Raw genomic sequence first — 11,694 nt, forward strand, 5'->3', positions numbered from 1 at the left:
CAAGGTTAAAATGTTTATTACCAACTTACAAAACACACATAGAAAACATACAAAACTCGTTACATTAAAAAATTCAAGTTTTGAGAAAGCCTCGGAAAGCTGTTGGCCATATTTGCACTGTGGGCAAGTCCTCGTCTCTGAATACTTCAGTATCTCCTCTGCCTCGGGGAGAAGATGGTGTTGGGGTTGCTGTCTCGTTCCCTCTCCTTCTCCCGCTCCTTCTGGCTGTTCGGAGACAGAGCCTCCTCCAGTTTCTTTTCGGTCTTGAAGAGATCCCGACCCGTGCGCAAGATGTGCTCCTCAATTTTGCGGTGGCGCTTCATGTCTGACAAAACTTTATCCAGCCGAGCTTCCCTTTTCACTGAAGAGCGGGCAGAAGACCCTGGGAGAGAAGGGGAAAATGTCAATCAGAAGTCTCTCAAACCACCAAACCATCACTTTAATTGCACATTCAGAACATACTGGAAGCAAACAGTGAAACGCAAAGAGAAAATTAAAGTTTTTTTTATGTAGCTTATGGTAGTTTAATGTTTTAAAACATTAAATCTCTGGTTATTACCTGGTGTTCTGCGTCTGTTCACAAAGGCATTTTTCGGAGTGGCTTGTGTTTGCTCCTCATCGAAGTCAAACTCAGTTGGAGTTGGAGGCCTGGAAAAAAAGGAGTCATGATACATTACCTGTACACAAAAATTCAAATCCTTTGACATGAAATTATTTCAAATAAGTATTCATGGATGGAACAGGTCCCCCAGGCGTTGTCCCAGGGGCCCAAAGTTTCAAACTAAAACATTAAAAGACAAAAAAAAAGACTACAAAGAGAGACTAAAACAACTACAAAGAGACTCACAACAAACAGAAATAAAATGAACTACAAAGATGACCATAAAGAGACAAAAAATGATTTCAAAGAGGCGTAAAACCACAGAGAGATGCGTGACAACTACAAAGAGACACAACAACAAAAAGAGGCTGAACAACTATAAAGTCTGTCTGTCTTTCTCCTGTGTAGTCGAGGTGCTGTTGTCTGTGCACAGGTGCCCAGTGTGTCATAGTCCGCCCATGGGTATACTGACCTGCGGTCTCTCTCCTCTCTCTCTCTTTCCTTCGCTGCCTCGTCCTCGTCATCCCTTTCCGGTGAGGGGCTGCGTTCGGGTGTAGGGGGCCTCCTCAGAAGGGGCACAAAGTTCAATTCCAGCATCTCCCCTTTAGAAAGGAGCTCATAGAGTCTTTTGATCTCAGCTGGAGGGGGCATCCAGTTCTTGGGATCCTCCATTTCCTCGTCACTGTATGCAATCTCCCATTCGCTTTCCGCTCCTGCAGCCTGCTTTCCCTCTTCACCGTCCACCCCCATGTGGGCCTGGGATTCATCCTTTTGTGCCTCTCCTTCCACTGCATCTGTTTCTCCATCTGTGAAGGCAGCAAAAAAAGCAGAGGAAGTCAGTTTAACAAAAGACAAAACAAAAATTAGCTGAGAATGTAATACACTGTTTGTATAATGTATAACAATGTGTAACAGTGTGTAATTGTTATTGAATGAAGTTTTATGTTTGGGAAAGGAGCTCTCTGTGTATATTTGCAGAGTGGTGAAAATTAGTTTACAGCAAAGTTGTCTATGAATTTCCCCCCTCTAAAATCAGTATCAGCATCGCTCTCAAAAATCCCATATTGGTCCGGCTCTAATACATACAGTCATGGCAAAAATTATTAGACCACCCGTTTTCTTCAATTTATTGTTAATTTAAATGCCTGGTACAACTAAATGTACATTTATTTGGCAAATATAATGATAACAACAAAAATAGCTCATAAGAATTTAATTTAAGAGCTGATATCTAGCCATTTTCCATAGCTTTCTTGATAATAACCAAAGTTGTTATCAAGAAAACCATGGAAGATGGCCAGGTATCAGCTTTTAAATTAAACTCTTATGAACTATTTTTGTTGTTATCATTATATTTTTATTTCCAAAAAAAATGTACCTTCAGTTGTACCAGGCATTAAAATGAACAAGAAGGCAAAGAGAAAACAAGGGTCTAATAATTTTTTTCCATGACTGTACTTCCAGGACACTTTTTTAATTTCATTAACTTAAATGGGCTTCAATACAAAGGTCACATCAAGAGTTATTACACATCTGGATTGGACACATTTTCCAGACTTTTAATAAGGGAAAGACTGTTTCTTATTAGTTACCTTTTTCCTCCTTGGTGGATGTGTCCTCCTCTGTGGCAGCCGTCATCTCCGTGTCCTGTTGCTCTGTGTTGCCCTCTTCCTCTTTGACTGCTGCAGGTTTTACTGTGTCCTTCACACCCAGAGCCTCTATGCCCTCTCTCAGCGAGGAGTCTGTGGCCTCAGCCTGCATGCTGCGGGTCAACTTTATAGCCACAGATCTGCTAAACAGAAGCATGAATTTAGAAAAAGTACAACTGAAAGTAACTGTGGGTGTGTGAGTTTCCAGAAAGCTAGCCAAGAGAGGTATCACGCGCATAACAATTTAGCTGGTATCCTACCGATAGTTGCAAGATGTGCTGAATGCTAAGTAGTCAATAAAGCATCACATTAACCATAATCTTGTCTTTATTTGATTTAACTAGCTAACATCAGGCCTAACCGCCAGCTATCTCTGAACTGCAAATAACAATTAACTTAGATAAAAAGCCTTCAATTGCCATTACCGAGTGTCCGGTTTGTCGTTAATCACTGGTGTTTATTAGGTCAAATTATCTTTCCCAGTGAATAAAATCACCAAAGCGCTCCATGAGACTTGCTAGAGATAATACACGATTAAACAGAGACGTAAACATAGCGCCATTTTGGACTAGAAGAGCTGTGCGTGACGATCTGTTCAGTTCTTATGCACTGCGCGCTCCCGCTGATTAAACATCATGCGGATAATCCGTCAACTGCGCAACAAACAGGCCGCAGTGGCGCTGTGTGCGCTGGAGATCTACCGTTAGCACCACTTCCGGCGCAGCGCGCAATCGCACACAGGGCTTACTTCATTTCGGCCGTTATTGTAATAAACACATTTTGCTTCGTTATTCACGTTACTACTTTATTTTAGATTGTGTAAATATATGTTTATATACCATCACATTGACTTCTATATTTGATACACGAGTAAATCTTATAAATTAGGAGGGCAGACGTCAAATAGGCGCCAGAGTCTGAACGACTTCTGATTGGTTAGTGTCCGTTGCCAGAGTCTGAGCGACTTCTGATTGGTTAGTGTCCGTTGCCAGAGTCTGTGCGACTTCTGATTGGTTAGTGTCCGTTTCTAGAGTCAGAGCGAGTTCTGATTGGTTAGTGTCCGTTTCCGGTTGCTGCGCTCCTCGTTTGAAAAGTAGTCGGTTAGACGCTCTGGGGCTCCGTGGCCATTGTTAAAAGACTGCGTCTGCAATGCTGCTAAAAGGGAAGTTTTGAGACTAACGCGGTTTGAACGAGGACCCTGCAAATAATTTCGGTAAGCACAAACCAAAAAACGTGGTAAAACCTTAACTAAATATTGTCCAGACGAGAAACGGTTGTTCTGAGAAGCAAACTTGACGTTAACGTTTGCTAAAAGTTAGCTTGTTATTAGCCACATGAAGCTAACGTTAATCAAGTAAAACTTCGCTTAATTTTGCAAATCTGTTTCAGGGGTCTCAATGCACTTAAAATCTACTGCAACACATTTGTTAATATTGTGTTAATAAGCTGTCATTCTACACATGTAAAACACAACATTTGTTCAACTTTGCTAACTTGGTTTATGTTATCATCCAGGCGTTTTGTTTTGAGGAGTTCAAACATGGCTCAGCGTGTGGCGGTGTCAGATGGAGCAAACAAGAAGACCGCCAGGGTTCGGGTGGCGGTTCGTCTGCGACCCTACATGGATAACCAAGATGAGAAAGTCGAGGGGCCATGTGTGAGAGGCTTGGACTCACAGAACCTGGAGATAATCAACTGGAGAAATGCTGCAGAAACCGTGAAATACCAGTCAGTGTCCTCAACATCTTAGCACTTCAGTGTCCGCATTTCTAAATTATTCTCTTGTTAATGACTATTTATTTTTCAACAGTTTTGATGTTTTTCATGGTGAGCAAACAACACAGCAAGGGGTTTTCCTCTCATCAGTGAAGCCCATTCTACCACACATACTGAATGGACAAAATGCAAGTGTCTTTGCCTATGGGCCAACAGGAGCTGGTATGTTACTTCAGTATTGCATTTGTTAACCCCTTTTCATTTTACCCCCCTTTATTAAGAAATGGGGGTTTTGGGGCAGTGGATGTTTAGGGGGAAATAGCAGGTCAAAAATAGATGCCAAATAGAAGTGGTGACTTAATTAATCAATCAAGTAAACCTATTAAGGTGTATAAGGGTTCAGAACATTAATGTATGACTCTCTGAAGTCCATTTCCATGCTCAACTATGACCATAAGTTGTTGTTGTTTCTGGATTGATACCATTTGTTATGCACATTTGGTGCTGAATCAGGCGATTTTAAAAAAACAAAAAAAACAAATTGAGAATGGATCAAATTTGCCAGCTACAGCCTCTGACAGAAAATGTAAAAAAAAAATTAAAAATCTGATATTCCCCCTGCAGATCAGTGGCATGCCAAGGGGTAAACTTGTACTTTATTTGGGTGCATATTAAAGATGGTAATCAAGGCACACCCAGTCTCAAATTTTCACGATATAAACGTGATATTAAGAGTTGGGTTTTATATGGACATAGGTTGTGTGAACTACAATTGAATGCATACAAATTCACCACCAGTCAAAATGCTTAGAATGAATATTCAAGAACTCTGTGGCCTTTTATTATAATGTTTCTATTTGCTCTAAAATTTTACTTATTTTTGAATACAATTTGCTTAGTTTACAATATTTTTTTTTTGTGTGTGTGCTAACTCACCATTTATAGGTAAGACTCACACCATGATGGGCAGTTCAGATCAGCCAGGTGTGATTCCCAGAGCTGTTCGTGAGGTCTTTAAGCTGGTCAAAGCCAAGAATGAAGATGAGGGATGGGACTACAGCATTGGCATGTCCTATTTGGAAATTTACAATGAGAAGGTATGAATGGTTGGCCACATAGTGTGACCCAATAGTGTCATGCTTTCTATTAAGAAAGTGATGCAGAAATGTGATGCAAAATGTTATTAGTTCAAAGTGCAAGTTGGGCCTGTCTTGTACAACGTAAACTGCCATTAGAGAAATGTTTCAATCGGCATATAATTGGGCATTTAGCAGTCCATTTTCGTTACTAATAAAGAATTCTGTCATAAATCAGAATGAATTGTCTGTTTGTACAGCACACTGTGGTAATATGTTGATGCATGTGCAGCTTAAAGGTGTATGTCTATATTGAATTCAAAGTCCAAACAAGCTAGTTTTGCAAATGGAAATGAACTCCAACCTGGATTTTAGGATTAGGATTTAAGCATTTAAAGCATCTGCGGTTCTGAAAGTGCTATTTTATGTTTGACGGTGTACAATCTGTCTTTCTCAGGTGCTAGATCTTCTGTCGCCGGGCTCCCAGGATTTGCCAATCAGAGAGGACAAGGACAAGAACATCCTTATACCTGGCCTCACTCACACCACCATCTCCTCCTTCTCAGATTTTGACAAACACTTTATCCCTGCCAGCCTCAATCGTACCACAGCTTCCACCAAACTAAACCAGCGATCCAGCCGCAGCCATGCTGTCCTCCTCCTCAAGGTTTGATTATATAATCTGATGAAGTCTGAGAAAATGTATTTGTTAATTACTAATTCTTTGAGTCTAGTTTGTGCATGAGTGTCAAAAGGCATCTTAAACAGGTCATGGCCTCTGAGCAGTAGGTCAGGATTTGGTAGCTGGTGCTGAGATCAGTTCTCTCTTGCACTGCTCCATTAGCAAACTCTGGGCTTTCTGGGACTATTCTGAGAGAGAGAAACAAACTGGTGGCTACTGTCCTTTCACTAACTTTGTCCTTTTTCAACTTTCTCACTTGTTGTTTTGTCGCAGAATTCATAGGTGTTTTCAAACCAGGGGCACTTTTTTCATTGTTCTAATAACTCTCCTTTTATTTTGTTGAAGCTGCAAGAACTATGTAGGCTTGAAGTTCTTAGAGCTGTTTTGAATCCCTTTTTTTAAACCTCTTATTAGAGAGTAGGTCAGGGATGGGCAGCTTAAATGCTGGAGGGGGGCACAGTTTTTCATCGACACTACCACAGGGCCACATATAGGACCGTGCACTTAACCAGATATGATGAAACTGCAGTTTTAAATATGTTTACAGTGCATTAACTTAACATATTTCATGCTCAAATGCATGTATAACAGTATAAATAGGACTACCAAAGGTTTGAAGCAAATCAAAAAATAACCACGTACTGTGATTTCTTTTTTTTTTTTTTTCAATGCAAGAACCACAGACCAACAATAATTACAAGAAGTATTTTTGTGCATTTTTACACTGCACTATTAAGATTTCATGCTCAAATGCATGTAGTTGTACTGAGGGCCACTTCAAGTGAGGGTGCGGGCCGTATGCGGCCCCTGGGCCTCCAGTTGCCCATCCCTGGAGTAGGTACGCTTTCAGCACAAGATGGACCGAGAGTGTCCAGTGATTGGTCCAGAAAAATGTTTATGTTAATAGGTTGAACACAGGCAACTGCAATTTTAAAAAACTGTTTGCCTTGTTAACGGATATCACAAAACGCGTACAAAAATTTGTTGTGAAGAAAATGGTGGAAAACACTGACCGAAGCATGACGTGAAAAGAGCCCTTAAAGTTATGTAGTTCTCTCAGGGATGGTTTGGTCTGAAAGCGCCTAATATATCACATTTCTTTAAAAAGCCTCTTCTGCTGCCTACCTTTGCCATATTAACCTTGCATTTCCCTCTTGTCCTCCCCCATGTTTCTTATATTTGACCCCATCTCAAATCTTAATTTTTTCAACGATCCAGATTGTACGGACTCAGCGCAGCCCGCCCCACAGACAGCAGACAGGAAAGCTGTACTTGATAGACTTGGCTGGGTCTGAGGACAACCGTCGCACTGGCAACCAGGGCATCCGCCTGAAAGAGAGCGGCGCCATCAACCTGTCACTCTTCACTCTGAGCAAGGTCGTGGACTCCCTTAACTCTGGCACTGCCATCCGTGTGCCATACAGAGACAGTAAACTGACAAGGCTGCTGCAGGACTCTCTGGGTGGCTCGGCACACTCCGTCATGATCACCAACATTGCGCCAGAGTACAAATACTATTTTGACACATTTAGTGCACTCAACTTTGCCTCCAAATCCAAGCTCATTGTGAACAAGCCCTTCACCTGTGAAACTGTGGCTGTGCTGCCAGGTGAGTGAAACTGAGTGTGAAACACACTTTTTCGTTCAGATTGACAAATGTAATGGGCCCAACAGCTGGAGGAAGCTGTAAATGTGATCCAATAGGGGGCATCCATGTAACACCCCAGAGGATAGAGAAGAGTGAACAGCCAGCGGTCTCTGGGTGGGATGGATGTCATATTACAATGTTTGTTTAATGTCTGAAGTTGGCTTTTTGAAACTTTTTTTTCTTTATATCTATTCCTGATGCTGTTTTTCTTCCCTGTGTGTTAATTCTGGCACTGCAATGCAGCTTTGACTGACTGCTGTGCCATCTTGAATTGCTTTACACTCTAGAGAGCCACACAAACAGTGTTGCTCAAGTGCACTGAATACTAAACTGCTAATTTCCCTTCTGCCTTCATCTCCAGTGAAGCGGGCTAGAGAAGACCGCGAGGCAGGGGGTTCTGGCACCGAGCCACAGAAAAAGAGGCAGAAAGATGAGAGGAAGACTGAACAGGGTGGCTCCTCACCTTCTGCACACTTGCACAGGTTAAAGATCACACACAGACGTATAGCTTGTTTGACTAATCAGACTTAGGAACTGATGTTTGATGGATTAAAATGCATCTGCCCAAAGCTACTGCAACATATTTAATCCACACAACAGCAAGTTACACAAGCCACAGCCTCAAATTAGTGGAAAAAAATTTTATATCTTGTGCTGAAAACATAGTGCTCCCATTGGCTACAGCTGCTGTGTCTCCTGGGATCTTTTTGGGAAAGATACAAGCACTGCTTTCACGCCATCTGTTATCAGGTGTATAAATATGTCTGTGCTATGAATCTCATCAATTTGTATTAGTCGACCTTTGGAGTGCATTTCAAAGTCCTCAAACACACTGGCCCCCTGTTGTACAACAAATATTCAAATATTTAAATTTTAGTCTTATTTTAATCAGTTTAAGTAGATGATGGCACAGAACATTTTATATTTAGTTTGTCCTTTTGTGTAAGAGGCAGTTCTGTTTTGTTGGTGTGTTTTTTGAGAAGGTGATAGAGGGGAAGGAAGGTGATTTGAAAAAATTGGGGGATTTTGGTTAAATTATTTTTAAAGACAATATTGTATGTTATCTTCAGTTAGTGTTAAAAATTATGTTGGTGCTGTATTTTCTTCAACTTGTCTTAGTAACAGAAAACAAGGTCTTTGATGAATATATTTAAGTTTTCCTAACTTAATTGACTCTTAATTTTCCTCTTAATTTGTGTGTCTTTCAGTCCGTCAGAACCGTCAGTGATGGACAGACTATTAGCTCTGGAGAAGCTGATGATGAACTGCCAGGACAAAGAGAAACTGAGCATGTTGAAAGATGTGGCCCAGTCTCGCAAGGAGATCCAGGTAAAAACACACACTGTCATCCAAACCTGAGTGTTGTTTAATTTTGCACAATCCAGGATTTGGTGGGGGTTTTTTTTATCTGCACTGGGGTCTGTTTTTTGTCTTTTCTTTGTATGTAATTAACCTCATGCTGTCAGATCTTCATACTGATCTATTAACTCTTCTTCATGGATATTTGATGGCCAACCTCGCCTCGTTTTTACAGGAGCTCAAAGAGAAGCAGAGGGAGTTGGAGAGTAAGGCTAAGCTTTTCAGTTTGTTGCCTGGAGAAAAGCTCAGTGACAAACATGAGCCTGCCTTCAAGAACAGTACAGCTCCTCTGCAGAGAAAACAGCTAAATGCTAAAAAGCAGCAGGCTGTGGTCCAACCCATGCAAGGTCAGAAAAATATCACAATTTATGCTTAGCTTTGTTTGTTTTTATGACAAAAGCATACATAACGTATGTATTTAAAGACGATCTGAAACTTGAAAGTCTCATGACAAGTTCTATTATTACAGTTGCTGGATATGATACATGGTGTTATGTTGGAGGTTGTTGGGTTTTTTTTTCTTTGCACGACATTTAGGACATAAATGTTGCAGTAAGCAATGACTCAGCAGTAGCAGCCATATCTAGGAGGGAAAAAAAGAGTGGCAGTGAGTGGGACACCCAGGGATTCACATGTACAAACATGCACTTGCAGCCGGACCAGCTACTGTTTGATGTCTAAAAAGAACAGAAGCTCTGATTAAAACACACACTACACTATAACATTACACAGCAAATAGTTTTCTGCTTTATTAATGTTCAGAATGTCGTGTTCAACCCCTTTTAAGAAAACATCTTTCTAACCTGCCAACTAGAAAGATGTTTGCAGGTCAGAGGGTTAAGACTATGGACATACCGCATAATGCTGTCTTTAAATTGCCCGTCAATGAGTAAGTGTTATATGGTCATCTGACCTTTTAGGAAAACTTTTTTTCCTGCTGCATAATCTTCTGCTGTTCATATTCCCGATACTAAGTAGTCACTCACTAATTCTATCATGTTGAATCACTGGAGTTATTGATGAGCTGCAATGTGATACAAGAGCTCAGTCTACAATATAGGAGCCAGAAAACGTATCCAGTGACGATGAGGAGGGATTTTTTTTTTTTGTACCCCTCAGCAGCTTGTGGAGTGAAACTGATGCCATGGTACCTGTCTCTCACATTAGGCTTTGTAACAGCACTAGATCCAAACAGAAAATATGAATTTTTAAACTGTTAAAATGAAAAACTTGGTTTAAGATTCTCTGTGTATTTCCATTGGTTGCCGACTGAGTTGGACTGTGCAGAGTTTAATGAATTAAACATTAATTTATGTGGTTTCCTTCCCATCAGTGTCCCAGCTCAAGCCTCTTCAGCAGCTTGCTGTCGTCAAAAAACAGTCCGTCTGCGTCAAGAAGAAAGAGAGGAAGCTTTCAGACCAGGTTGAGGTCAGCATCCAAGCCTTGACTGTACTGCGCTTAGCTTGACACGTCTGCAGAATTGCAAGCATCAGATACAAGCTGACGTGGTGCATTAAGTCCAATTTGTTTTTTGTCTTGTCAGACACTGCAAGATCTCAAATTTATTAGGTCAAAATTACCTCCTACGCAGACCAATAAGCATGAATAAATGTTGACACTTGAATAAGATTTCAATGTACATTTTCTAAAAGGCCAACTCTAAATGTAGATTTCTTTTCTCTCTCAGTCTCCAGATGGTAAAGAGAACATAAAGGAGAACGGCTGGGAGTCCCAACTCGACACATCTGTGCTGGAGCACTCCAGACAGAAAATCCTGCACGTCCTCAACAGTGGCTCTCTGAAAGAGCTGAAGGGTCTGCAGCAGATCGGAGACAAAAAGGCAAAGCTCATCCTGGGCTGGAGGGAGATCCATGGAAACTTCATCAAGGTTGGTAGATAAAATGTTGAGCTGAGATCTTGTTTTATCATGAAAGGACAGTATATAAACATTATGTTTTATTAATTTAAGCTTTAATGTAATTCTTGTGACGGTATGATTTGTTTTGCAGGTGGAAGATCTGGAAAAAGTTGAAGGCATGACTGCAAAGAGATTTTCCTCCTTCATGAAGGTATGAATTTTTTCAGGTAGATTAATACAATTTAAAAACTACTTCACTTTCAAGCAGCTTAAAGCACCTTCATGAAAATCAAAGTCTACTTGCAAGCATCTGACACATTTTGAAACATGAAACTTTTTAATTTGTCACTAATCTGCAGAAAACTGTAACAAGACATCATTTTGAATGTGATAATTGAAATAAGTGTTATGTATAGATGGATAATTTACCACAACAGTAAGGTGCTGAGAAGTTGGAAAATGCTTTTGAAGTGCTTGAAATTGTCTTAGGAAAAGTTGTAACTGTAGGTAAAATGTCTCAAACAGCAGTATTGAAAAATTTGCTATGAAATTTGGTCCAGAGCATTCATGTTTTCTTTTAATCTGTTGCCGTCACATCCAAAAGTTGTTTGGTTTATAACTAAAAACCTGGAAAGTGACTGCATTCCCATCAGCCTCAGCTGTACTTAAGGTTTTATGCTAGGTAGCCAAGGATGTTGGCATAGTAACTAAGAGCATGTTGGTGCTTAAACCATCAAAGCTGTTAGCAAGTCTGTTGACTCTTCAAACTAATGAAGTGGAGGATTATGGCCAGTGATTGCACTGTGCAGCTTTTAGGGAATACATTTCTCTGTGCTAATCATTTCTTCTTCTTTTTTTCAGGCAAACATCCTGAGTGCCATGGGAAAGTGATTTTTTTGTTTATCTTTTTTATGTTTTCATTATAGCCATGATTTAATGTATTACTATCTCGGAAGCTTTTATTTGTCACTTGTGCTTTTTTTATGATGTTTTTGTAATTCCTACTGTGCTCCAGCAGGGGGCGCACTCCTGCTTTTTAATAAATGTTTCACGTGTCACTGAATATTTGAGTGTTTATTCTCATGATCATAAATAAATCTGATGG

At 40.4% G+C, this 11,694-nt stretch overlaps 2 protein-coding genes across 3 annotated transcripts; one reads left to right on the forward strand and one right to left on the reverse strand.

The window, feature by feature from the left end:
• On the reverse strand, positions 1-3,078 carry pagr1 (PAXIP1 associated glutamate-rich protein 1). 2 transcript variants are annotated; one of them, XM_059324512.1, is made up of 5 exons: positions 2,676-3,078; positions 2,194-2,393; positions 1,074-1,407; positions 560-648; positions 1-382 (listed from the first exon to the last, which is right to left on the reverse strand). In XM_059324512.1, the coding sequence occupies exons 2-5, from the start codon at positions 2,360-2,362 to the stop codon at positions 147-149; spliced, it is 828 nt and encodes a 275-aa protein (XP_059180495.1). In that variant the 5' UTR covers positions 2,363-2,393; positions 2,676-3,078; the 3' UTR covers positions 1-146. The 2 variants fall into 2 exon arrangements, with proteins under 2 accessions (XP_059180495.1, XP_059180494.1); XM_059324511.1 differs by having other exon boundaries at positions 2,194-2,390; positions 2,676-3,070.
• Positions 3,079-3,305: 227 nt separating this feature from the next.
• Positions 3,306-11,652, forward strand: kif22 (kinesin family member 22). The gene is made up of 13 exons (XM_059324510.1): positions 3,306-3,463; positions 3,766-3,978; positions 4,061-4,188; positions 4,912-5,063; positions 5,500-5,709; positions 6,943-7,333; positions 7,734-7,854; positions 8,581-8,701; positions 8,907-9,078; positions 10,065-10,159; positions 10,419-10,619; positions 10,741-10,800; positions 11,451-11,652. Exons 2-13 carry the CDS (start codon positions 3,791-3,793, stop codon positions 11,478-11,480), a joined length of 1,869 nt encoding a protein of 622 aa, XP_059180493.1. The 5' UTR covers positions 3,306-3,463; positions 3,766-3,790; the 3' UTR covers positions 11,481-11,652.
• Positions 11,653-11,694: the final 42 nt, after the last annotated feature.

This window comes from Centropristis striata, chromosome 21, assembly GCF_030273125.1.
Source record: "Centropristis striata isolate RG_2023a ecotype Rhode Island chromosome 21, C.striata_1.0, whole genome shotgun sequence".
Taxonomy (NCBI): domain Eukaryota; kingdom Metazoa; phylum Chordata; class Actinopteri; order Perciformes; family Serranidae; genus Centropristis; species Centropristis striata.

What these genes read in the sequence shown, in the direction of transcription:
- pagr1 (XM_059324512.1), bottom strand. Translation starts at nt 2,362, where the DNA reads ATGCAGGCTGAGGCCACAGACTCCTCGCTGAGAGAGGGCATAGAGGCT. An exon ending in AGAGAGGAGAGAGACCGCAG is followed by an intron (nt 649 to 1,073) that starts GTCAGTATACCC and finishes CTTTTTTTCCAG; the next exon opens with GCCTCCAACTCCAACTGAGT. An exon ending in GAACAGACGCAGAACACCAG is followed by an intron (nt 383 to 559) that starts GTAATAACCAGA and finishes CTTCTCTCCCAG; the next exon opens with GGTCTTCTGCCCGCTCTTCA.
- kif22 (XM_059324510.1), top strand. Translation starts at nt 3,791, where the DNA reads ATGGCTCAGCGTGTGGCGGTGTCAGATGGAGCAAACAAGAAGACCGCC. An exon ending in GCAGAAACCGTGAAATACCA is followed by an intron (nt 3,979 to 4,060) that starts GTCAGTGTCCTC and finishes ATTTTTCAACAG; the next exon opens with TTTTGATGTTTTTCATGGTG. An exon ending in AGTCTCGCAAGGAGATCCAG is followed by an intron (nt 8,702 to 8,906) that starts GTAAAAACACAC and finishes TCGTTTTTACAG; the next exon opens with GAGCTCAAAGAGAAGCAGAG.